This window comes from Hermetia illucens, chromosome 5 (genome assembly GCF_905115235.1).
Source record: "Hermetia illucens chromosome 5, iHerIll2.2.curated.20191125, whole genome shotgun sequence".
NCBI lineage: Eukaryota > Metazoa > Arthropoda > Insecta > Diptera > Stratiomyidae > Hermetia > Hermetia illucens.
In genome coordinates, this window is record NC_051853.1 from 80,152,617 (window position 1) to 80,177,524 (window position 24,908).

Consider the following 24,908-nt stretch of genomic DNA (forward strand, 5'->3'; position numbering starts at 1 on the left):
CTCAGCTCACAAGGCAACTTCCCTTAACAGAATAATAATATGTTTTGATACATTGCGGTGGGAACAGCAATTTTCTGGATAGGCCCCTTTGTTGTTTACATTGTTACAAATTAAACAGCTTAATAAAGTCAGAATTTCAAACCTATCAAACGAAAGTAGTACCTTCCTTAATTGGTTAAGAAGACTCTTTCTTAAGAGCTTGTCTGAAAGAAACAATAACAAATAATTTGTGGGATAAAATTTACAAAATGTTTAGACTTCATTAAACAAATATTCTTAAATATATCAAATGCAATCTATATTCCATGAACATTAATTAGAAAGAAAGTCTATCACGAATGGGATATCCTCAGGTGCATATGGGGTTGGCGGCAGATCATGTGGCATGGGAAAGGGTGGATCGCCATCTTTCGCCTTATCCAGCGGAAAAACGTCCTTACCAATCTGAAATGAATTGAATGTAATGTTAACTTCATTAGTTGGGCAGGCCAAAAGCACCCAGATTCCGCTGTATTCCTCACTTACCACGAATTTCGGCAAAAACAGTACGCCTGCCTCGTAATTATAGATACTGAGTTCGAGGCCAGTTCTCACTTGTCTGTAGAAAGCTCCCCACGCCGATCTCGACAGATTCGACGACGTCAAAACAAACCAATGTAAACCTCTCTCTGAATACCTGAAATACGTTTTGATGTGTGGCATGGCATGCTCGCGATGTCGTCCTTTTGCCTTCCATTGATATAAGTACGCCTTTAGCCATGGTTGCTTTTCGTTATTCTTCTTAGTGTACGACAAGCAGTCGGCGCCCAGCATTCCATCGTGGCTGTTTTTTACATTCTCCAAACTCGGATAGATCATTTGGAAGGGCGGCAAACGACGGATTCCAACCCGACCCATGTCACGGCTTGCGCTGCTCACGAAGTCGTTGTAAATCCAGTTTTGGACAGTTCGACCCATATTGCCCATGCTCGAACTTTGAGCGATTACTGGACATGTTTCATCAATTTGTGGACAATGTTTACTCAAGAGTGATCCAAGACGAGTATGACCCCACGAATCCCTTTGTCGTGTTTCGTGGAATTTTCCAGGAATGGATGCAACTAGGAACACACTAGAGGAAGAGCAGCAGTAGCCAATTAACTAGCGTTTCATATGGACTTACTTGACACTACTGAAATCCGTTTTCCGAATCCGCTTTATCCACGGTTGCAACCTTGAAATCTTGTATTGTATCAAATACAAAATAAGATCATTTCGGAATCCCGTTGGACTCTCGCCATTGTCAGTAGCCGCATTTTCCGGCAAAGGTTTCAGTGTTCGACTGATCCACAGCCCTTGCGTGCGATTATGCCAGTCTTCCCAGTATAGATTCGCAGTGGAGACCACGACCCGCATCGACCCGTCCTTATAGCCAAGTAACATCATCTTTGTGTGATGGAGACTTATCGCGCGAACTTCCACGGCAGTCACTTGTGGTTCCTTCTGTGAAATTGTCTGTAGTTGTGGATCCCCATCGCCATGAAGGAGAAGGAGCGGAGTATCTCTTTCGTATTGAATAATTTGTATTATTAGCAGGCCTGACCGCCCTTATATCCTAAGAATTAGACATCAAAATACTCACGACCAGCCGGCCAAAGAATAGTGCTTCAGCAGCCACCGAATATCCACTATAAAACTCATCTGAACCGACGATTCCAACTCGCCGAGGCTTTCATCCAGAATTTCTGTGAACATTGAAGCCCGAATATAATAAGGAAGTATCTAAACTGAGAGTTTTTACCTTGCAAAGTTATCGAGAGCGGTTCGTTGTGGGTGGGCTTCGAATCGGTAATTGTAGTGAGGAAAAAGTTGTACGGAGCTGCCTCCTCAAGCTTCTTCGCTATCTGACCTTTTGGAAGGACAACTGCGACGTGGTCGTCATCGGTATCCGAATCGTCAGTTGAAGAAACTGATGTGGAGGCAGATGCGGATGGCCCTGGCAAAGGATTTCTCGCTTCATTCTGCTTAATCGCAAACCAGAAATAAATGCATGGCTGTACTTCGAAGTTTCTTATTTCAATGTACCTGCTCCGCGGAAGTCTGTTTTGAGAGATCCTCATTTTCCTTGGGTTGTTGCTTAATGCTGTCCTCATCAGAAACTTTTCTTGGCCTATTGGCATCGTTTAAATTAAGTTTCTCCAGGATTAGCAGTTGCTCCATGATCACATCCTTAGCAAGGAACAAGTTGCAGGGGATAACGTACGCTTTCGTACCTTCATCTTTGCCTTTCCCCAATATCTTCTCTACTATAAAAAAAAGATTTTTACTTATCTACAATCGCACAAGGTAGTAGAATCTATTACAATGCGCATGAGAAAATTCGGCGAAATGGCCTGGGCTTTTCTGATAGCAATCTTCACCATATTGGCAAGGCCTTCTACCTTCTAGAATAAAACAAATAGTTCAGGGACCGACATCGTTATAAACTGATTATATACTTTGCATCGTGGACTCCGAATAACTCAACACGAAAATAATAATAAACAATGGAACTCTGTGAAACGTCAAGAATATCTGTCCGACTCTTGCCCCTCAGTAATGCAGACCTTGCATCTATCAAGCAAAAACATATTTGAAAAGGCCTTCCGGTTTCAATCAAAAAACAGCATGACAAAACCTTCTTGCGGGGCGGGCGATCTCTGCCCGCAGCAATCTGCCAATGAGTTGTACTCGTATGATCCAATATTGCATTGGGCCTGCCAGACACAGCACAATCCACTCTAGATCGCGGCCTTAGGTAGATACTATACAGCACAGCATATCTAATAGGCAGTACCCACACTAAAATGCCTCGACTTGCGAATGTGTTGCAGAAGCTTATCTGTACACATCAGAGACGCTAAACAAGTCCAAGGCATAATCTTTGTCCAATCGTATTGGTAATAGAGAGATCGGTGAACTTTTGCTATTCTGATACTACTGCCATGCTCACACATATAGGAAAAAGTAGCTTCACAGATTCACTTACCTTGGCAAAAACTTGTCGATCTCACCAATTCATTGGCAAGTCCGGGCAAGGAGGAGTGTCTCAAGGAGCTGTCTAGTATCTACTATGCTATCCAGCTACCACACTCCGCCTTGCTACACAAAAAAGGTAAATCAGTGCGAGTACACACGATTTCATTTGCTCTGCCCTTGGTCATGAGCGAAATATAACGAAAAGCGGATCAGCTGTGTTTGACATACCGCCCAGACTGCTAATCGATTGGTAAGATTGGCACGTTTTTAGCTATGTGTAAGTGAATATGCGAACCTACTTTTGGCATTAGTGCCACAATAGCAAAAGCTCATCGAATGAATTATACGATATGACCAGATGGGTAGATATCGTTAAAATGTTTGGCGCCAATACCGTGTCAAATTTGAAATAATTTGGACCGTTTGCATTTTGGACGAAATGATGTGCCTAGTAAATTAATTAAATAATTAATAGTATAATAATTCTATAAACTGCAAACTATCTATCTTGTTATCCATTTATATATCGGTTATACATTTAGTAAAAGCATAAATGACCTTCATTCAGCCTTCGACTGGCTTTATATTTCATTTCCGGCAACGAACACTTTATTGGGAAGTTGACGGATGAAGACGTTATATATGAGTTTTTTTTATTTTACTGGCCAGGATTATTGACACTAGCAGAATAGATTATTTATTTCTTCTTTTAATTTGTTTGGGTGTATGAAATAAAAACGACTGTATAAAAAGATAATAATATCCTTTATTTAATACTCTGGCTCGAATTTTTGGTTACGGAAAATTTTTTTTTTTTTCTCACTGCATGGTCTCGTACTAAATGTTGCATATCTACTAGAAATTTAGCCATTACAATCAAACTTTACCGCAAGAAACGCTTTTTGTACACAAACTGATCCGATTTCCATTAATTTTTCAATAAAAGCTCAATTAATTCGAAATAAACTAAACTTTTTCAAAAAAAATCCCGCTTCCATTACCTCTCGAAACCTGTTGTATTACCTTTGTCTACTTTTTATTTACCCTGAGTTGTTTGAGGAAAGATACCATAGTCTATTGAAGTCCTCCATGTCCTCCGAAAAAGATAGCACAAAGAACGTCACCGATAATAAGAAGAAACAACATCGGTGACAAGATGCAACCCTGATGGACTCCGCTTTGGAGCTTATTTGACATTTTGCGCCATCATATATCGCTCTGATCATATTTATTGGTTTCCCCGGAAGAGACCCGTCCCCCGTAGAGCACTCCACATTCACTTCCTGTTCACGCTATCGAAAGCTTTCTCCAAATTGATGAAAAGCGGGTGCAGCGAAAATGTTAACTCCGCGTACTGTTCCAAAATGATGAGTAGGGTGTTGAGGTTAATGCAGGAGAATTCGGGGTGGAAATCAGCTTCCTCTCTGTCAATCAAGCTTTCGATAGGCTCTTTGATGCGTCGCAGGATTCTTTTAGATATTATCTTTGCGACAGCAAGGAGCACGTAGATACCCCTCTAATTGTCACACTCAAAACAAGTCCCTTCTTTAAAATCCTAACAATTATCCCCTTCTTCCACTCTCTGGGAAAGGTTTCGACCTTACCCTGTTTGAGTGCATTTATGGCCAAAGTGATTTTTGTTCTGCTTGCACAAAAGGAGGAACCTCACCAGATATCATACGGTTACGGATGATAATGATGTGTTCTTTCCACCTCTTCAGTTGTTCGTTATCGTGGATGAGGAGTCGACAATGAACGTCCTTTTCAGAACCATCCAAGCTCACATGCAAGCTCTTGCGTGGTCAGTTCTGAAGTCATTGCGATCTACGGCATATTCCGCGTCCTTCACCAGCACAATAGTAAATTCACTACGCTCACCTTCTCCCTTCCTTCCGCCTACTATCGCTCACCCACCCCTTCCATTCATCTATCCGCTTCCATGATTCCGGAGTCCGCTAGATCTTATAACCCCCCTTCGGAACGTGGCCAACTACCTATTTACAACCCGAGAAAAGAGCATTCCAAAATGATCCGTAAAGTTTTCGTGTGGTCAATACAGGAGGATCCGGAGAGGAAACTAGTCTACACTCTACCATTTGTGATTTCTTCCAGGGTTATTTTAGTCATTATATTTACAATGACAAAGAGCATGCAGATACCCCTTCTGTCACACTCACTATCTACTCTCTGAGAAAAGCCTCAGAATTCGGGAATTCCTTCTAAGCTGAAGGAACAGATTTGAAGAAACTGCAGGTGTAACGATAAGTAACTTTACGAGAAAACCATCAAGCCTGGCGACTTTAATCCGTTTGATGTAATGAAGTTAAGGTCCGTGATGAAATGTTGCTCGATGAGAAATCGATCGGTAACGTTCCTCGCAGAACCATTGAAAGGTTTTCAACCACATCTGAGTTTTTTTGTGATGCGGTATACAGTTCCGAAATCAACATTTTTGATTTTTGTCAGGGCGCATACTACCCTAAATTTCCCGGTTTTGCGCATTGCATCGTAGGTCGAGTGCTTACCATCACTCGCCGTGGTCGATAAAGTCTTCAATCCCTTCCATTTATAGATCCGCTTTCATGACTCCGCAGTCAGCCAGATCTTGGGGACGTGCTCGTCGGCCTGCCTGGCACTCGTGGAAAGAACATTTTGGATGGTGGCTGAATGCTCTTCATATTCTTAGATGGGCTACTTAGGGTATCTGCCATCCGAACAGGAACATAACTGTCAAGCAATAGTTGAATCATCTAAGCGGTCAATGTTGAACTTGGGGGATCGTAGCTCTCCAAACTCCCTTTCGACGAGCGATGTCATGACCTATCTTGTTACGCACATCTAGAAGGCAACTCCTGAATCTATTGCTGACCACAAAGTAATCAATCCCAACTGATCAAATGCCAAACTTTGTGCTCCAAAAATGTGTCACAAATGACAAGGCGGTGGAAGCTGCAGGAATCCAGATACTTTGATTCCTTGGCAAAGTTTCCTTCTCCAGTTCGTGCATCGTACTGTACAATTGTACGATACTCCTTAACCTTTGCCTGAATCTCGCAGTCAGAATCCTGTCAGAAACCGGCTCCCAGGTCAAGAAATTGTGTCTTGCGGTAGCCGTTAAAAACAACCCGACACCGGATTTCCGACTTTGAATGTATCCTTAGGTCCCCCCTCAGAGCAGGCTTGGAGTTTATTACGTAACATTGATGGTCACTTTCACATATAGCAACATGGAAAGCACATTAGCACAGAGCAATCTTATGATCTTGATTTTGAAATAACTGCACTTCGAGATTTTAGACAAACCAACGAAGGCGGATCTAGCGCTGTTAATGTGTCAAGCGGCATTAAGTTGAGTGACATCGTCGGCAGAAACTACACTTCCTAGATAATAAAATTCATCAACGTTTTCGATGCTCAACCAATTAATGCGGTGTTTATCTTCTGTGCGAGTCTACTTGCCTCTATTTCCAAATCCAGGGCCATTTGACCAAGGCCAATGCACAGTGAGAGAGAAACCAGCTATTATCTGCGACATATGATGAGGCAAAATGTTATGTCCGGATGGCTCAAGTGGTTAGAGCGCTGGGCTGTCGTAGCAGAAGGTCGCGGTTCAAATCTCGCTGGGGGCAGAGGAATTTGTTATCGTGACTGGATGTCGGACACAGTCGACTCAGCTGTGAATGAGTACCTGAGTCAAATCAGGGTAATAATCTCGGGCGAGCGCAATGCTGGCCACATTGCCTCCCACAGTGTACTGTGATGTACCGTTACGGTCTTGAATGAAGTGCTCTAACACACTTCAAGGCCTTGATCCAATATGGATTGTCGCGCCAACGATTATTATTATTATTATTAAAATGTTACGTGTTGCACCGAGGTAATATTTCGGAATAATTTGAAGTCGAAAGCGAAATCCGGCAAGGTTACATCATATCGCCGACAATATTTCTACTTATTGTTGAGTTCTCCACCCTGCCTAAGGGACTGCACTGACAATATGAACTATGACATCTTTCCTCAAATACTTCGACTATTCTGATGACATCTGTTTACTTACTCATCAGGTCATGAACCTTGGCCAAATCGCACTGAGTTTAGAAGAAAAGACCAACAGAGTCAGACCGAATGTAGTCACCACCAAAACTAAGGTCACCTTACACTTTTTATCTGTATTAATCGGGCGAGGGCGTCGACCAATTCGACCATGTTGGCAGCATTGTTGATACTGACCTCCGAACTCGATGTTATTCGATATATTAACAGCACTAGATCTACCTCTGACCTTTTTTTTGAAATATGGAAATCCAGATATCTTAACATCAACATCAAGATGAGGTTCTTCAGCGGCAATGTTCTCTCTGTGCAGTTATAGAAAGAGAGAATAGCACATAGAAAGTGAGCGCCACTGTGAATCGATACCCCCAAACCTTCCTTAAGGCTTGTCTCCACTATTTTATCCGGTTAGTCTGGCCCGACATAACCTTGAACGAAGAACTACGTCAACCTACGGATCAGGTACCGGTAATCGTCTTAATTAGAAGGCGGAGATGACAGTGGATAGGTCACATTTTAAGAAAGGGCGACAATCGCAACCCAACACTGCAGAAAGGCTCGCAAATGTAGAGGAATGTAGGCTTTTCGAAAAGACCTCGAGAAACCTGAAGCACATGGGCTATACCTCGTTTAGGGGATAATGACTCCCATATATTCAAAACTGGCAGCCTAGAATTCTTTTGTGGTGGAGTGATACCAAGCACAGGTTAATGTTTGAAATGCGTTTCGCAGCCTTTGCTTCCGTATCTCGACTTATGCAATAATCCCGATCCCGCCAACTGATTTTTTTTTAACCCCGTGCGCCGCAAATAAAGCCGCCGCCATAGACGCCTGAATGCTCAGACAATTCCAGACCGGTACTCCATTTCACCCATTCCACTTTGGGCATTATTTGGCAAACTATCAAGTTTTCCCCACCTTGGATCTCGCCAAGGACTACCATCAAATCCCTGTAGCTCTCGAAGATATTCTGGAGGCAGCAATTTGCACATCTTTGGACTGTCCTATTTCACACGGATGACTTTTGTCGATGCGGCGCAACCTTCCAAAGATTCATTGAGTCTGTACTACGACACTTGGACTTCTAGTTCGTCTACTTGGATAACATTCTGATATTCACATCTTCCACCGAGTCCAAGCATTTGGAACATCTCGAGTGCATTTTTCAACACCTTCTTGAAAAAGACCTAATTCTCCATGCTGACATATGGAAATTTCTCCAGCAACAGGTGAAACTTTAAGGCAATTTCATAACCCTTTGACGACATTCAACTCGATCCAAACAAAGTGCAAGCGATCGCGAGCTTTCACCACCAGGTATTATTTAACACATTCCTGTCTGACCAATGACCAAAGAATTACAGGGAATAGTGAATCTACAGGAGCGGTCCAAGCGTTGGAAACCACCAAGCAACAGCAACAGCTAAACTTTTGGCAATCTCTCAACAAAATGATGTTTGTTTATGCCACAAATACTGCAATAGGTGCTGCTCTTCACCAGAAGGTAAATCAAAGCTGGCAGCGGGTGGGTTTCTTCTCAAAACCGTTGAATCAACGGAATAACAGCGCCTATGATCGTGATTTGCTAGCCGTGTATGTGAGTATCAATCACTACTGATATTCGCTTAAAAGCAAGCCTTTCAACGTGTTAATGGACTATAAGCCCAACAAAGTTTCCTCTCGTTTACTTCGGCACTTGGCCTAGATCAGCCAGTTCATATCAAAAACATGTGTCCAGTAAAGACAAATTAATCGCTGGCGCTTTGCCCCGAATCTCCGAAATCAATATCCCAGCCGCAGTCGAATTTTTAACAATCGCTGTAGCCCAGGAGAATGGCGCAGTTCTTTTGATCTTGCAGTAGGACTTCAAATATATGTTCAAGGAGTTCTCTATCCTGAGCCACATTTCTCTATCTACTGCGAGATCTCTAAAAAGGGACATAGGCCATATATTCCGGTCATTTTCCGTAAGGGAGTGGTTCGCTCGGTGCACGATCTTACGCACTCTGGCATTCGCTAGGCGTGCTAGGAAGGAAGTAGGTGCATTCCTTAAGTCGACGAGGAGCTTCCACACGTCCACCTCGACATTATAGTCCCTTTGCGAGACACGCGCGGTTATATTGACTCACGATCTTTGACCGGTTTACACTGTGACCTGAGGCAATGTCTCTGAAGGACATAACAACACAGTGATGTGCTGAGGCCCTCTGTCGAGAGTGGGTACCGCACTTTGGTGGTGGAAGGTAGGTGTACGCATTTACGCATATAATGTTGGACTGCCGCAATAGTACGTCGTCGGACTACCAACTAAACACCTCCCCACTGTCAGAGAATTATTCGGTCGGTCGAGCTTTATGTTCTTTTGCAACAAGAAGAACCCAAAAGTAATGCGTAACATGACTCCACCAATCTGCGGCTCAGCGCCTCCTAGACAATATTGTCTAGAGAAAGATCCCCTACGTTTAAATAGAGCTGCGAATCCCATCCACTCCCATCTACAAGAAAAGAAAAGTGTGATGGACGCCGTTCACAACTGCTTTGCAAAACACACAATTATGAGATGGGGCCTTTTCAATCTTGTGCAGGTAAGACTGAAAACCTCCAAGCGCTCTTAAGGGGGGCATCCCGTGTGAAGGCTGTTTTTTGGCTTTTTTTAGAAAATTTTTTGTGAAGAACTGGAGAAAGATGCAAATACAAATTTTTCACCATAGATTTATTAATATCTTGAGCGCGCATAGTAATTTTTACAGCCCCATCACGTAGGTCGTTGTTGAAATACAGAGCAATTTATACACCCATCTCCAAAAAAGGTGTCTTTCTGCTGCCACGCTAGATGGCGCTGTGATCATTTTAAAGAGAAGCAGTAAACGGCATTTTAATGTACAGACTTAACTACAGTCCAGGACGGTCAACTGAAACTGTTCTGTATCAGCTGACAGAGGTACTACGGGACGCCATAGAAACAAAAGAAATTGCACTGTGCGCGTTTTTGGATATCGAAGGAGCATTCGACAACACATCGCACACAGAGATACAGGATGCCCTGAGCCGCAAAGAAGTGGGAAACACCCTGGCACACTGGATGGGCAAAATGCTAGAAAGCAGAAAAATAGAGGTACAAACAGGTACAAATTCTATTATCATGAACACCACTCAAGGCTGTCCACAGGGTGGAGTACTATCGCCGCTGATGTGGAGTATGGTAGTGGATGAACTCCTGGACGTGTTAACAAATACAGGAATACAAGTCCAGGGCTACGCGGACGACATTGTTTTAATCTGTAGGGGCAAATATGAAGATACCCTATGTGATAGAATCCAAACTGGACCAACGGTTACTAGTGCCTGGTGCAGGAAGGTGGGACTGCAGATCAACCCAACCAAAACCACCATAGTACCATTCACTAGGAGGCGTAAGCTGGATCACCTAAGAGCCATAACATTACATGATATGGAGGTGAAACGAGAAACAGAGGTCAAATATTTGAGAATTACGCTAGACCAAAAATAGCACCCACCTGGAAGACACATGTCAGAAACACTTGTCGGAAAGCCACGAGGGCTCTGATGACTTGCAGATCCACAGCAGGAAAAAATGGGGTTGCAGCCCGAAGATACTACTTTGAATATATACTACAATAATAAGGCCAATGATTACCTATGGAGCGGTAATCTGGGCAGAAAGAACCGAATTCAGCATACAAGCCAGGGAATTACATAAGCTCCAAAGGCTGGCTTGCGTGTGGATCAGTGGGGCAATGAGGACATGCCCAACGGCATCCCTGGAGGTCCCTCTGGGATTAACCCTTCTCCATCTGCACATACAGATGCAGGCAAGGAGATCAATATTCAGGATGGCCGGTAGTATGAGTGAGGCGGGGAGCTGCCTAAATCGAAGGAAAATTGATATCCTTTCTAAACGGTATCCCGAATTACTGATACCGAGGGACAACATGACAAAGAGGTTTCACTTCGATAAGAAGTTTGAAACACGTTAGTGTAACAAGGCAAACTGGGAGAGCGTGGCTGCGACATACGGCTGAAACCAGCGACTGATTACTTGGTACACTGACGAATCCCTCACAGCAGAGGGAGCGGGTACCGGTGACATAGACAAATGTGCCTCCTTTAATCTAGGGCTGAACATAGCTATTCTCACCGATAGTCAAGCAGGGATCAAGGCACTTAGGTCCAACCAGGTGAACCCTAAACTGGTATGGGAATGTCTTGAGAGACTGAATACACTCGGCTCATCAAACAAGGTCTGGATACTTTGGGTTCTAGGCCATGCTGGGTTGGAAGGCAACGGACTAGCCAAGAAGGGAGCTGGGACGCCTTTACATTGGCCAGAACCCTTCTGTGGAATCGGAAACGGTTTCATGGCTATGAATCTAAGAAATGAAGAGGAACGGTTGAGGAAACTATACTGGGCGGGCCTACCAGGGATGGAGCAGTCCAGGGTGCTTATTGGGGGATACGAACCCATGCGCACAAAGGATTGCTTAAACGTCACCAAAAGGAACCTCCGAATCATAGTGGGAATTCTCACTGGTTATTGTCGGCTGAACTATCACTTAGGGAAGCTAGAGATATCTACGGACACTGTCTGCAGGTTTTGTGAGGAGGAGGACGAAACCTCTATACACGTCCTGGGGCAGTGTCCGGCACTTGTGCAAAGTAGGTCGAGACATCTAGGAGAACACTTAATACCAGATGCAAAGCTGAAAGATCTGGAAGTATGGAACATACTAAAGTTCCTAATGGTTACAGGCCTGCTTGAGATATTATGATCAATAGGTACACTATAACCAGTAAAAGGGGCACAGATTAACAGAATAATAATAATGACTACAGTTCGCAAACTAGGATTATTAAAAAATATTAAAAACTACATTTTTAGGGCCTTGTAAAACTTTTATTTTTGAATTTTGGCGTTTTTTTACGGCTTCTTCAATGAATAAAAAAAAACTACGGAATGAATCGCAATTATCCTAGTTTGCGGACCGCAGAAATATGTTTTGAATAAATCGTGAAAATTTCAAAGAATTTGGTTGGATAGATTTTGGGCTATGGTGGCAGCCGATTTTCAACATGCGGTTTCGAGAAAAACGCATTTAAAAAGCAAAATGGGATTTTTAGCCATAAAACCTTAACTGACCATTAATCTGCTATACCTAATCCATAAACCTCAGGTTTCTTGAAGAAACACATGTACGGCCTTGGCTTCAATTCTTGTCCATTTAGCGAAGTCATTCGGACCGATAAATACGAGCTTTGTTACGGCGATTGACATAAATCTAGCATGTGACTTATCACGTGTTTAACACTATAATTTCCGAATGACTCCGAATATCGAAAAATCACTTTGCCCATATATTCTACACTATATCTAGATACAAATGGTCTCACCATGCTTCCGATTTAGCCGCACACGTAGTCGCGCAGTCCATCTACGTCTAGTTTCATTTTGCCAAGAGATGTGCCACCCATTTAGTGTGTGTTGCCGTTGTTTACGAACAATCACCTCCCTTGTCTCTTTTTCCTTGTGCTCGAATATGGTTTTACGCTCCTTAGCAAGAAGGGCAACGGGTACCATTTCCGCGATCACCATCACGGCCCGTTTCGAGACAGTGTGGCACGCAGACGCCAACCGCTTCCCGCGAGAGACTAATGACGTCGACTGCTAGACATAGGCCCCCCAATATTTGCCATTATAAACTCCAGCTGTAGCCATGTTTACTGATACTTTGATTTGCTCGACAAAGCTCATCTTTGAGTCAGAAGTCAATTCAAGGTATTTACCGCTGATTTTGACTCGATTATTGACTCGCCGATCGATGTGGAAGGAGAGGTCGGATTTCTCTTTTTAGTCAAGATGATTACTTCAGTTTTTTTCCAGTGCAAAGTTGAAACGATGAGCAGTCATCCAATCGCTTACCCAGCGCATCAATATGCAAAGAACAGCGATTTTCCCTCCTGTTTATTGCACTGCGTAGTCCCCTTTTGGCTGATCTGCGCTTTGAAATTATGGTACATGCCTTCTCCCAGTCGTTAAGGCGTTATGTCAAGCGACGGAGTTTGTGGCGCTCCATACGGAACTCTGCAATTTCCGCCGTCCACCAATATATAGAAGGCCTGCCACGTATCGATACTCTCCTGAGCATGGAAGCTCCGCAGGTTGCCATTATCAGGTTCAGAACTGAATTTACGACAGTGTCAGCTGCAGCACCACCACCCCTATGGGTACCCTCCAGCAGAGCCTTACCTGCTCCAAGAGTTTCGACAAACCTCTTCGCGACATTCCATCCACAGAAAGAGCAGCGGAGTGGCGCACGCCGAGAGTTTGTGTCAACGACTTCGAAGGCAATGTATTGAGAAGACTTCCATAACTCACCACCCGTTCACTAGCGACACGAATGACACCGACGCGAAGTTTACGCCGGGAATGCTCGCATCCCGAGCGTCGGAACTTTGGGGCCGATGCGGTATTTAAAACTACAAGTCCTGTTCTCGCCGCCATTTCGAGAATTCACCGAGCCCCCTTCAAGTGGCCTGGCATTGAAGTCACTGCCGGCCAGGATTCGCGTCTCTAGAGCAAGCCTGCATCGCAAGTACGTCATCGTCTCACTCGGTGGCACATAGAAACTGAAAAACGTTACCCCTAAATACCGAATTCAGACAAAGCCGTCTCGTCGGCCTTGGGCGAGAATCCTAAGGTGGGTGCCGCCACGAACCTAGATGGCAACGATACCTGATATGGGGGGATGCCATGAATCTGGGTCCTTGTTTCGGTACTGTTCACTGATGAGCACTAGATCAACTTTGGTCTCCGCTGTAAACTACGCTTGCAATTCGTGAGCGATTTTCATTCCGGTGTATATTGATTTGTAGAATGCGGATCATGTTGACCTCGTCCTAGCGCTTTCTAGTTCTGCTCTGTGGACTGAACACCGCCCCGAGCCCGCAGCGTGCGCAATGTTCTCATCAGACACGCCACGTGCCTGTATAGGATGCAAATCTCCTTTTCGTTGCAGATGATGGTTTTATGGCCTGCCTGACTGCATTGCGTTATGTTGCCCTTATTGCAAACGTGTGTACATAATCCAAACATCTGTAACAATTGATTGGGGCAGCCCGGATTCGTGCCATTTCGAGTTACTAAGCAGAGCTGGTCTTTCGTCGAGTTACTAAGCAGAGCTGACGGTCTAGTCCCCCTTCGTCTCCCCATCTTTTCTTTTAGTGCTCCATCCTTCGTGTCCGCCTTAATTTTAAGCAAAGGTTAGTCTGATGACGCGGCGGGCTGTTGCCTCTTGTCTCCCTTCGCGTTCTTCTTTTGAGCCCTGGAGAGTAGTTTAGTGAAGTCTTCTTTAGAGGCCCCTTCCTACCTTCGTTTTCTTCCCAGTTCGGTCTGCAACGGACTGTATGCGATCCGTTTGGTGCTCGCGGTGTTCCCAGCGAGAGGCGCCGCTGTCCTTCTTCTCGCGCATCATCCATTCATTCTGCCCAGGATCTCCTCCAGCTCCATCAGCCCGTTTTCCACCCTTTTACTGACGTTTTTCTTGAGGAACGTCGCTGACCGCATGCGCGTCACAACTGCCGCGCATTTCTTGGTAAGCCTTTCCTTCTCAGCTTTCACTAGAGTAGTCGACAGTGCTCACACTCGGCTTATATTCGAAGCCGTCTGGTCAGTTTCAGCAGTTTCCACTGTGCCTCTTTCCACAACAGCACTGCATCGTACTGTCTGAGTTGCCGTCTCCGTCGGGGATTTCAGCCTTTGCTGCTTCCTTCGCTGTTCGATCGATGCACTTTCGTGCCGCGTACAAACGCACCCAGCTCCGAAGGCTGGCTCCTAATACCCGGCACAATTACCACCTTGGCAGAGCTAGGCTCACATCACCGCATCGACGTCGACAAGAAGTTTTCGACTGCTCTGGGGACTCCCAGTGTGTATCGGTCATTAGCAGTTCGCTCTTCACCGAGAAACTTTCTCGAGACTACTACCTAGGACGCAGGTATGATGTCAGCTAGGACGTCAGAACTACTCGCTCGAGCACCTCGGGCACGTCACTCCCCGTGTTGTAAGCGACCCGTTAAAGATCACTGTCGTCGCCTGAAGGAATCGTTTTTGACATAAGAAAAAGTTTTGGTGTGAGACATTGAATTGAATGAACGATCCAATTTTATTTTCAAATGAAATACGACGCTTCAGCCAATCAAAAGAGATTCTGTCATCAGAGCTTCCACGTTAAAGTGCTGTGTGAAACTTGTCCGAAAGAGAAAATAATAAATAATCTGTGACATCAAATTTTGCAAAACGATTAGACTTTATTAAACAAATGATCCTAAATATATCAAATGACATTCACATTCCGTAAACACTAGCTAACGAGAAAATCCATCACGAATGGGAAATCATCAGATGCATACGGCGTTGGCGGCAAATCATGTGGCATGGGAAAAGGTGGATCGCCATCCCTAACCTTATCCAGCGGAAAAACGTCCTTTCCAATCTGAAATGAATGGAATGTAGTCTTACTCTTACCAGTTGGACAGGCCAAAAACACGCAGACTCCGCTGCATTCCTCACTTACCACGAATTTCGGCAAAAACAGTACGCCCGCCTCATAATTGAAAATCCTGAGCACCGGTTCGATCTTCACATTTTTGTTGAAAGCTCCCCATGCCGCCTTCGACAAATTCGCTGATGTCAAGACAAACCAGTGCAAGCCTTTCTCTGAATACCTGAAATACGTTTTGATGTGCGGCATGGCACGGTCGCGATGTCGTCCTTTTGCCTTCCATTGATGCAAATGCGCCTTTAGCCACGGTTGCTTTTCGTTGTTCTTCTGACTGTACGGCAAGCAGCCGCCGCCCAGCATTCCATCGTGGCTGTTTTTTACATTCTCAAAACTCGGATAGATCATTTTGAAGGGTGGCATGCGACGGATTCCGAGTGGAGCCGTGTCTCGACGTAAGCTGTTCACGAAGTCATTGTAAATCCAATTTTGGGCAGTTGGACCTAAACTGCCGATGCTCGAACTTTGAGCGATTACTGGACATGTTTCGTCAATTTGAGGGCAGTGTTTGCTTAGGAGCGATCCGAGGCGAGCATGGCCCCACGGATGCCCTCGTGGAGTTTCGCGGAAACCTCCAGAAGCGGATGCTACCAGGAATACGCTGGAGGGAGATTTTTTGTTTTTGTGTTCCGGTTAATTAATGCTTCGTATAAACCTACTTGACACTACTGAAATCCGTTTTCCGAATCCGCGCTATCCACGGCTGCAACTTCGAAATCTTGTACTCCACCAAGTACAACATGAGATCATTACGGAATCCCGTTGGACTCTCGCCCGTCGCGGTGTCCACATTCTCCGGCAAAGGCTTCAGTGTTGGACTGATCCACAGCCCCTGGGTCCGATTATGCCAATCGTCCTCGTAGAGATTCGCAGTAGAGACTACGACGCGCATCGACCCGTCCTTGTAACCGAGCAACATCATCTTCGTGTGGTGGATCGCAAAGGCGCCGTTCATTTGAACTTTCACAGCGGTAACTTGCGGTTTGTGCTGTGAAATTGTCCGCAGTTCCGGCGTCTCGTCGCCATAGAGGACGAGGAGTGGAGTATCTCTGTTGGATTGAATAATTAGTACCATTTGATGCTGAAAGTCAGAGACTGAAATGCTCACAAACACCCGGCAAAGTAGTAATGCCCCAGCAGCCACCCAATGTCAACCATGAAATTGATTTGAACAGACGATTCCAACTCGCCGAGACTTTGATCCAAAATTTCTGTGAACATGAAAGCCCGACTATAGTGAGGAAGTATCTAAGCTGGGAGTTCTTACCTTGCAAAGTTATCGAGAGCGGCTCGTTGTGGGTGGGCTTCGAATCGGTAATTGTGGTGAGGAAGAAGTTGTACGGAGCCGCTTTCTCAAGTTTCTTCGCCATCTGACCTTTCGGAAGCACGACGGAGATGTAGTCGTGGATGTTTTTGTCAATGCGAGGTTTTTTAGACAAGCGGGAGCCATCAGCCTGTGATGTCTGTGACGAGCTGGCATTGCTTTGGATTGGACTCCGGCTTCTTGACCTTCGTTGCTCTCTGGTCTCCAAATGGTGGTTGGACGAGGATGTTGAGCTACTTTCTGATCGCGATGAAGAAGCGGATGGCCCAGGCAGGGGCTTCTGCCTCTCACTTTGCTTAAATATAAACCAGAAGCGTTTGCATGATTGTACCTCGGAGTTTCAATTTCGTATTTACTTGTTGTTCGTGAGTATTCTTTGGGGGAGCTTCTTTTTCCTTGGGCTGTTGTTTGCTACTCTCCTCATTCGCTACTTTTCGTGGCTGGCTAGTATCGTTCAAATTAAGTTTCTCGAGGATCTGCAGCTGCTCCATGATCACATCCTTCGAAAGAAAAAGATCGCTGGGAATAGTGTACGTCCTTGTTGTCTTATCTTTGCCTTTCGACAATATCTTCTCTACTGTGGAAACAGACTTTCAGTTAACACTGCGCTAAGGATGCAGAACATAGCTATTTACAATGTGGATGAGAATATTCCGCGAAATGGTTTGGATTTTTCCGATAGCAGTCTTCACCATATTGGCAAGGCTTTCTCGCTTCTGTAATAAGACAAAGAGTTTAGAGCACTACGTCGCTTCAAAATAATTATTTACTTCGCATTTTCGGTTTTTAGTGTCATCAACAAATCAACACGAAAATAATAATTTAAAAAACGCCGAGCCAATAGCCCCAATCAACGACAGCAGACTCCATGAAATGTCTTGTTCTGTTTCTTGTTTGCAATATTGATGTAGGTTTTTGTATTTGGTAAGCAAAGACTATTCGGAAAGCCCCTTTCGGTACGATTGGGAAACAGCATTATTAAACATTCAAATTAGTGTTGATAAAACTCAAAATGTTTTCCTTCGCCGGGAAAGCGGGTAAACTTGTAGAAATTCAGCTATTTTCGTATGAGTCATTTGAATTAACTAAATTTACTAAAAAGATTTATTTATTTAAAATCTGGCTTTGAGCTTATTTTCCCCCTTCCACACAATATATTAATTACAATTTCCACCGAAGGAGTTCCTCAGTGTCTTTCTTTCGGAGTTTATGGAGCGCTTCGGGACAATCTAAATAACACCAGCAGAAATTAATTGTGTATTTTAAGTTTTGAAGATGATATCGTCTAAATGTCTACCATCCACCCAAAAGCACAATTAGAACCAAGCCACTATGCTATGATCTATTTCTAGATGGAGGTTTTTGGACGAGGATGATGACGTATCTTCTGCGCCTAAAAACGAAACGAATTTTACCAATTAATCCTCTTCCGGGAAACCAAAGCTACGCTGCCACGAAGGTAGCCTCAGAATGGATGGATTTTACGACGGACTCCGCAACGTAAAATGGATAAACGATTTTATCATAGAATGTGCGCTCCCTGTACATAAAAGAAGCAGTGAAGCGACTGATCGCATCCCATGATGTCAGAGCGTTATAAGAGATGCGCTGGACAGGGATCGGTTTCCTGGAAACGAACAACTACACCATATATAATAGTGGCCATCCAGTAAAGCATGTATATGGAGAAGATATCCTAGTCAGCCAGGAAATGAAATGAATGCTGTTATCGGCTTTTAAAACATAAGCGAAGACTATGGACTCTGCACTTGCGATGCAAACTTCGAAATATAAGCCTCATGTCCCTATAGAGGAGACTGCATAGTCGGAGAAGGATACCTTTTACAAGGCAGGAGAACCCTGAAAGCATGATATCAAAATCATACTTGAAGCACAACAACAGCAAAGTAAGGACGGAACCCGCAATCAGACGATACGACGGTAACTACATAACATGCATCAAACTGCCAAATCCAACGATCTGTGGATTATCCAACTATTCTTAAACTTTAAGCAAATTGGCCACGTGCTAATGGAACGGCATCATCTCTCAGCCTTGATGAATGGGACAACATGTAAGGAGCCAATATAAACTCGGATCACTATCTTGTTGCCATGGGGGCACAGCCCACGCGACACTTATGTATAAGGGGGAAATGGATGTCGAAATAACTATAGTCAACAGAGGTCCTCGAGATGAAGCACCAACGAATGATTTTCACAATCACATGAAGAACGTTATCATTGGTACGGCCATAAACATGCTTGGCCCCAGTTGTAAAAAGAGTCGGAAGGGTTATTCAACGATAAATGTAAGCTAGCAACGGAACGGAAGAATGCCGCATACCGAGTAATGTTGCATTCTCAAAGAACGCGGGCACGTGTAAATACTTACATGAACTCTGTCGAGCGTAGAAGCGACTTCACAGATGGAAAAAGAAAGCAAGAAAGAACCAACAGATCTGTGAACTCGAAAAGTACAGGGAGCAACCGCACCAGGTGCGCAATTTTGACTAACAAGTCAGCAGGATGAAGCGTTACACATCTCGGTGCTCATCCTGCCGAGACAAAGAGAGAAATCTGATTTGCGGCAGAATGGGCATATTAGAGCGATGGATTGAGTATTTTGATGAACTGCTCAACAACCAGAATATCGACGCGTTGTAGCTCCTGCCAACTGAAGACGACGGACAAATGCTGCCACCACCAAACATAGAAACAAGTCGGGAAACCGGAAGCTCAGCGCTTCAGGTATGAAAGGTTTTGTGTATTTCCTTTCTAAAGAGATTTGAGTGTGGATTTGTCTCATTAGCATGTAGCACGTAAAATATGCATATGTTATGTGAAAATTTCCACTTTCAAGTAATATTTACATTCATAGTCTTGAATTTGCAGAGGAGCGACAGTTTTGACCTAGTATAACTTTGTTAGTAATAGTGCGATTTTCACCAAATTCGGCAGGAACATGCTCTATGTTATAGCCTACATTGTTGCATGTTTTGTGATTCTAGAGTGAACTTAAGGGGGGTTTTCCTGTCAATTACTAAAAATTCTAGTAATGTACTATTATTAATTTTATTTTAACAGGTATTGGTAGGGAGAGCATTTCGGAGCCTAGGCACCATATAGTGGCAGCCCCCTGCTTTTTTTCAGATTTTTCGGTTTGGTGATTTCTGAGAACGAGTTCATTAAAAAAATGACTCAACCCCCCGCACTCCCCACCTTTTAAACAAATGTCAAAACTAAGACCGGCTTCGAAAAGTACTAATTGAGACCTTTAATTTGATGTTCCAGATGACTATATTTGATGGAAAAAAAAATGTACACCCCGCTTTTGCATGTATGGGGACCCCCCTTAAATTCGACGTAAAAGGATGTAAGTCACTATATGCGTGAGGGTTCACAGTTCCCACCTTTATACCAAATTTGGTGCTAATCGCTACAACCGTCTTCGAGAAAAATGCGTGTGACGGACAGACAGACAGACAGTAAACCGATTTTAATAAGGTTTTGTGTTTACACAAAACCTTTAAAACAGTCCGTGCAATCCAGTGGCTTAAACACCATAAGTCGCCAGGAGCCGATTGAATTACATTCGAATTGGTTAAAAATGGAGGCAACCAATAGACACCCGGCGTTAAAAAATAACTACATGTTTTTTGGTGCTGAAATAGTAGTTCCACCAGCCCAATTACCATATCCGTTGGAAAAAAAAAACAATTCGGAACACCCATTTATTAATTATAATGGTTTAAAAATTGAATTCTCAGAAGACGGAAAACAAAACGCAGTAATTAGCGGACACTTCATGAGACGTCACGGAACGAGCAATTTCAATCTCATCTATGTGAAAGCTACTTTGACTTATAAAGTAATCACTCAGTTTTTAACAGAAAAGTGGGTGATTGTTGCGTGGCAGGATAATCCTTCCATTTACCTTACTACCAAAATGGTAACAAGCTACCTTGGGCCGGTTGCCCCTGTGACTTGATTTCAATTTGAATAATAAGATCCAATTAAGGTTGGAGTTATAGTTTAAAAAATGTTAATCCACATTGGAATAATCCCCTAAATTTAAAGCTGATATCCGTCGAGTGATGCCGATGTTCTTGTACAGTTAAAAAAGCTTTCAGGGGATAAAAATAAAACTAGGTAGCTTGCTCCTACTACAATATATTTTAATAGTTAGTAAATACGTATTTCGTACTTAAGCTAGGTAGCTAGGTAGCTTAAGTACTGAGGAAGCGAGTAAGTAGCTTTCGAAATACGTATTTACTAACTATTAAAATATATTGTAGTAGGAGCAAGCTACCTAGTTTTATTTTTATTTAGAAGAACTACAAGCATCGGAACTTACTTTCAGGGGAGCTATGCAGAATTATATTATATATTATAACATTTCACCTGAAATAAGAAAAAACAAGTTTTTTATTATTTCAAATAATTAATCGCTGGAAATACCGCATAATTAGACTCAGAATATTTCACCATCCTTATTGACAATTCACGCCCAGAACAACAAGAGGCTTCACTCCAGGCAAATCAGCAACAGATCAGATTTTCTCTCTGCGCAAGCGATAGAAAAACTATTGAAATATGGACATCAGTTGCACCATCTTTCCATCGGCTTTAAGGCCGCCTATGATAACATAGTTAGTTTAAAACTGTACACGGGCATGAGAGAATTCGGTATCCCGACAAAATTGATAAGACTGACTAGGCTGACCCTGACCAATGTGCAAGGTCAGATAAAATCAGCAGTATCGCTCTCGAGACCATTCAACATCAATAATGGTCTTAGAAAAGGGGATGCCCGATCATGCGTCCTCTTTAACTTGGCCCTGAAAAAGTGATCCGTGATGCTGAGGTAAATGAGGGAGGCACTATTCTCTTTAAGTCCACCCAACTACTGGTCTATGCTGACGATATCAACATCATGGGAAAAACGATCCGAGACGTACAAATTGCCTTCATCTAGATTGAGCAAGCGCCAATCGGTGCGACTTCTTTCGCTGCACATCAATGAAGAAAAGACAAAATATATGGGGACAACGTCAACAACAAAAACCAACAAACCAACAACATCAAATCAAGACAATGATCTTGCCAGTCCTCATGTATAGTATTCCTCGGAGACCTGGGTTCTTAGCAAGAAATATTGCGAACTCTTGGCCGCGTTCGAAAGAAGAATCCTCCGAAGAATTTTTGGCCCCTCTATGAGGATGGACGATTCTGTACCCTACGTAACGATGAAATCTCTGAAAGGTACCATGACCGTCTGGTTGTGGATAGCTCAATAGGTTGCGGTGGGTGGGTCACTTAATCCGTATGGATGAGGACGATCCAGCCCGGCAAGTCTATAAGGGCAATATCTATGATAGAAAAAGAACACCAGGCAGACCCTGCCGGAGATGGAATAATGGCGTAGGCCAAGATGCCAGACTAGCTTTTAAGGATATAGAATTGGTCGACCTTGGCGCTTGACTCCAGCCAAAACAGCAACAGACCAACTAGATTTGCTCTTTTTTTGTGACGAGAGATGGAAAAATTGTTGGAAGACGCCACTTAGCTGAATCATCTGGAAAAAGTGATTCGCTATGCTGAGGTATATGTGTTGAAGACCCCACAGTTGGTCTACGTTGACGATTTTGTTGACATTATAGGAAGAATAACCTATCAATCGTGATTGAGCAGACGGCGCGAGATCTTGGCCTGTAATGAGGGCAAGGGGAAATATATGGTGGGAACGTCAGCGCCAAAAACCAGAGAAGCAACATCAAACACCGTTGGTCAACTAAGAACAATAAAGATAGGAGAACTTTGAGACCGTTGATCGTTTCTCCTATCTAGAGTTAAAAATTACAGCCAATCACCGCTATGATGATGATCTTCGTACGGTTGTTTGCAGCCAACAGAGCCTATTTCAGTTTCTAAAAGCTGTTCTGCTCGAAACGTCTCATCACAGGGTCAAAGTTGTTACTCTATAAGACAATGATCTTGCCAGTCCTCATAATTCCTTGGAAACTTGAGTTCTTAGTAAGGAAAATTGCGAACTATAGGCGGCATTCGAGGGATCGATAAGGATGGACGATTCTATAGCCTATAAAACGATGAAATCTTTGAACGATACCATGACCGTCTGGTGTGGCTAAAATCCGCCCTTGTTATCTTAAACAGAAGTTATGGGTATTTTAATTTTTTAAGATCTTTTTTTAAACAGGTTAAGCAGGAAATCTTCAAAAGACTAACCTCAGGGTTTGTGTGGGACTTTTACCCTCTAAAACCACTTCTCGCCAAGGTACGACTCTGATTTCCCCATCCAGCAGCATCCCTGTGGTCCACCCCAGCACTTTGGTTGGCTTCGCTGAGGAACTGGCTGTTCCTCAGTAGCTTATATATCTAGGTATTCTTTACTCTTTTCAGTGGTCTCATTATATCAGCGATATCAGTCAAATTTCGGACTTCATTACTCTCATGTGGTCGTAGTAGGTGGCTATTTTTAAATGCTTGGTCTTTGATGATTTCACTAACCAATTGTACTTTCAGGTCCCTATGCAGATCCTCATTACGAATGAACCAGGAAGCGTCTACTATACTTCTCTTTATTTTGGAACGTTTGTATAACCTTCAGGTTTGATTCTTTGGCACAGTCCCACAGCTAGATGCCGTACGTCCATATGGGCCTTACGATCTGCTTATAAATTAGCAGCTTGTTGTTGATGGTCAGCTGGGTATTTTTCCCCAACAGCCAGTACATCTGTCTGTATCTGGCGTTTAGCTCATCCTTCTTATTTAGGATATGTCTTTTCCAGCTGAGCTTAGCATCGAGTGTCATACCTAAATATTTGACCTCATTCGCGCTCGTGGCACATCTTATGCGTTTATGATGACTTTAGCTGGATTTTCTTTTTTATTTGTGAAGTTAACGTACGTTGACTTGCTTTCGTTTAATTTTATTTTCCATTTCTTGACCCATTTTACAATGTTGTCAATAGCTGTTTGTAACTTTATTTTTGCTTCTTCCGTAGTTTTAGCCGTGGTAAGGATAGCGGTGTCATCCGCAAAAGTTGCTATTTTGGCTTCGTCACAGCAAGGTATATCATTGGTATACAGCATAAACAGTGTTGGACCCAAGACACTGTGCGGTGCACTAGCTGCAATTTTTTTTCAGTTCAGAGTGGGTTCCTTCGTATTTTACCCTGAATAGACTGCATATTTTAAGATAAAAAAAATCCTCCTGGGAGGTCCCTATGCAATTTATACAACAGATCTTGATACCATACCTTACTAAACGCCTGGACGACATCGAGAAAGTCGACGTATTTTAATTTAAAAGTTCATCATCATCATCATCAACGGCGCAACAACCGGTATCCGGTCTAGGCCTGCCTTAATAAGGAACTCCAGACATCCCGGTTTTGCGCCGAGGTCCACCAATTCGATATCCCTAAAAGCTGTCTGGCGTCCTGGCCCACGCCATCGCTCCATCTTAGGCAGGGTCTGCCTCGTCTTCTTTTCCTACCATAGATATTGCCCTTATAGACTTTCCGGGTGGGATCATCTTCATCCATACGGATTAAGTGACCCGCCCACCGTAACCTATTGAGCCGGATTTTATCCACAACCGGACGGTCATGGTATCACTCATAGATTTCGTCATTGTGTAGGCTACGGAATCGTCTATCCCCACGTAGGGGGCCAAAAATTCTTCGGAGGATTCTTCTCTCGAACGCGGCCAAGAGTTCGCAATTTTTCTTGCTAAGAACCCAAGTTTCCGAGGAATACATGAGGACTGGCAAGATCATAGTCTTGTACAGTAAGAGCTTTGACCCTATGGTGAGACGTTTCGAGCGGAACAGTCTTTGTAAGCTGAAGTAGGCTCTGTTGGCTGACAACAACCGTGCGCGGATTTCATCATCGTAGTTGTTATCGGTTGTGATTTTCGACCCTAGATAGGA

The 24,908-nt window shown here is 43.6% G+C and overlaps 2 protein-coding genes across 5 annotated transcripts; both read right to left on the reverse strand.

The window, feature by feature from the left end:
* Window positions 1–223: 223 nt before the first annotated feature.
* Window positions 224–3,310, reverse strand: LOC119657967 (probable tyrosyl-DNA phosphodiesterase). Of its 4 annotated transcripts, XM_038065172.1 has the most exons (9): window positions 2,657–3,001; window positions 2,478–2,592; window positions 2,343–2,423; window positions 2,065–2,285; window positions 1,781–2,000; window positions 1,622–1,724; window positions 1,163–1,543; window positions 526–1,111; window positions 224–444 (listed from the first exon to the last, which is right to left on the reverse strand). In XM_038065172.1, the coding sequence occupies exons 2-9, from the start codon at window positions 2,482–2,484 to the stop codon at window positions 313–315; spliced, it is 1,731 nt and encodes a 576-aa protein (XP_037921100.1). In that variant the 5' UTR covers window positions 2,485–2,592; window positions 2,657–3,001; the 3' UTR covers window positions 224–312. The 4 variants fall into 4 exon arrangements, with proteins under 4 accessions (XP_037921100.1, XP_037921104.1, XP_037921101.1 ...); XM_038065176.1 differs by lacking the exons at window positions 2,343–2,423; window positions 2,478–2,592; window positions 2,657–3,001 and adding an exon at window positions 3,008–3,310 and having other exon boundaries at window positions 2,065–2,282; XM_038065173.1 differs by lacking the exons at window positions 2,343–2,423; window positions 2,478–2,592; window positions 2,657–3,001 and adding an exon at window positions 3,008–3,310.
* Window positions 3,311–15,350: 12,040 nt separating this feature from the next.
* LOC119657888 (probable tyrosyl-DNA phosphodiesterase) lies at window positions 15,351–17,829 on the reverse strand. The gene is made up of 8 exons (XM_038065030.1): window positions 17,721–17,829; window positions 17,586–17,666; window positions 17,307–17,527; window positions 16,894–17,245; window positions 16,735–16,837; window positions 16,286–16,675; window positions 15,642–16,227; window positions 15,351–15,560 (listed from the first exon to the last, which is right to left on the reverse strand). Exons 1-8 carry the CDS (start codon window positions 17,725–17,727, stop codon window positions 15,429–15,431), a joined length of 1,872 nt encoding a protein of 623 aa, XP_037920958.1. The 5' UTR covers window positions 17,728–17,829; the 3' UTR covers window positions 15,351–15,428.
* Window positions 17,830–24,908: the final 7,079 nt, after the last annotated feature.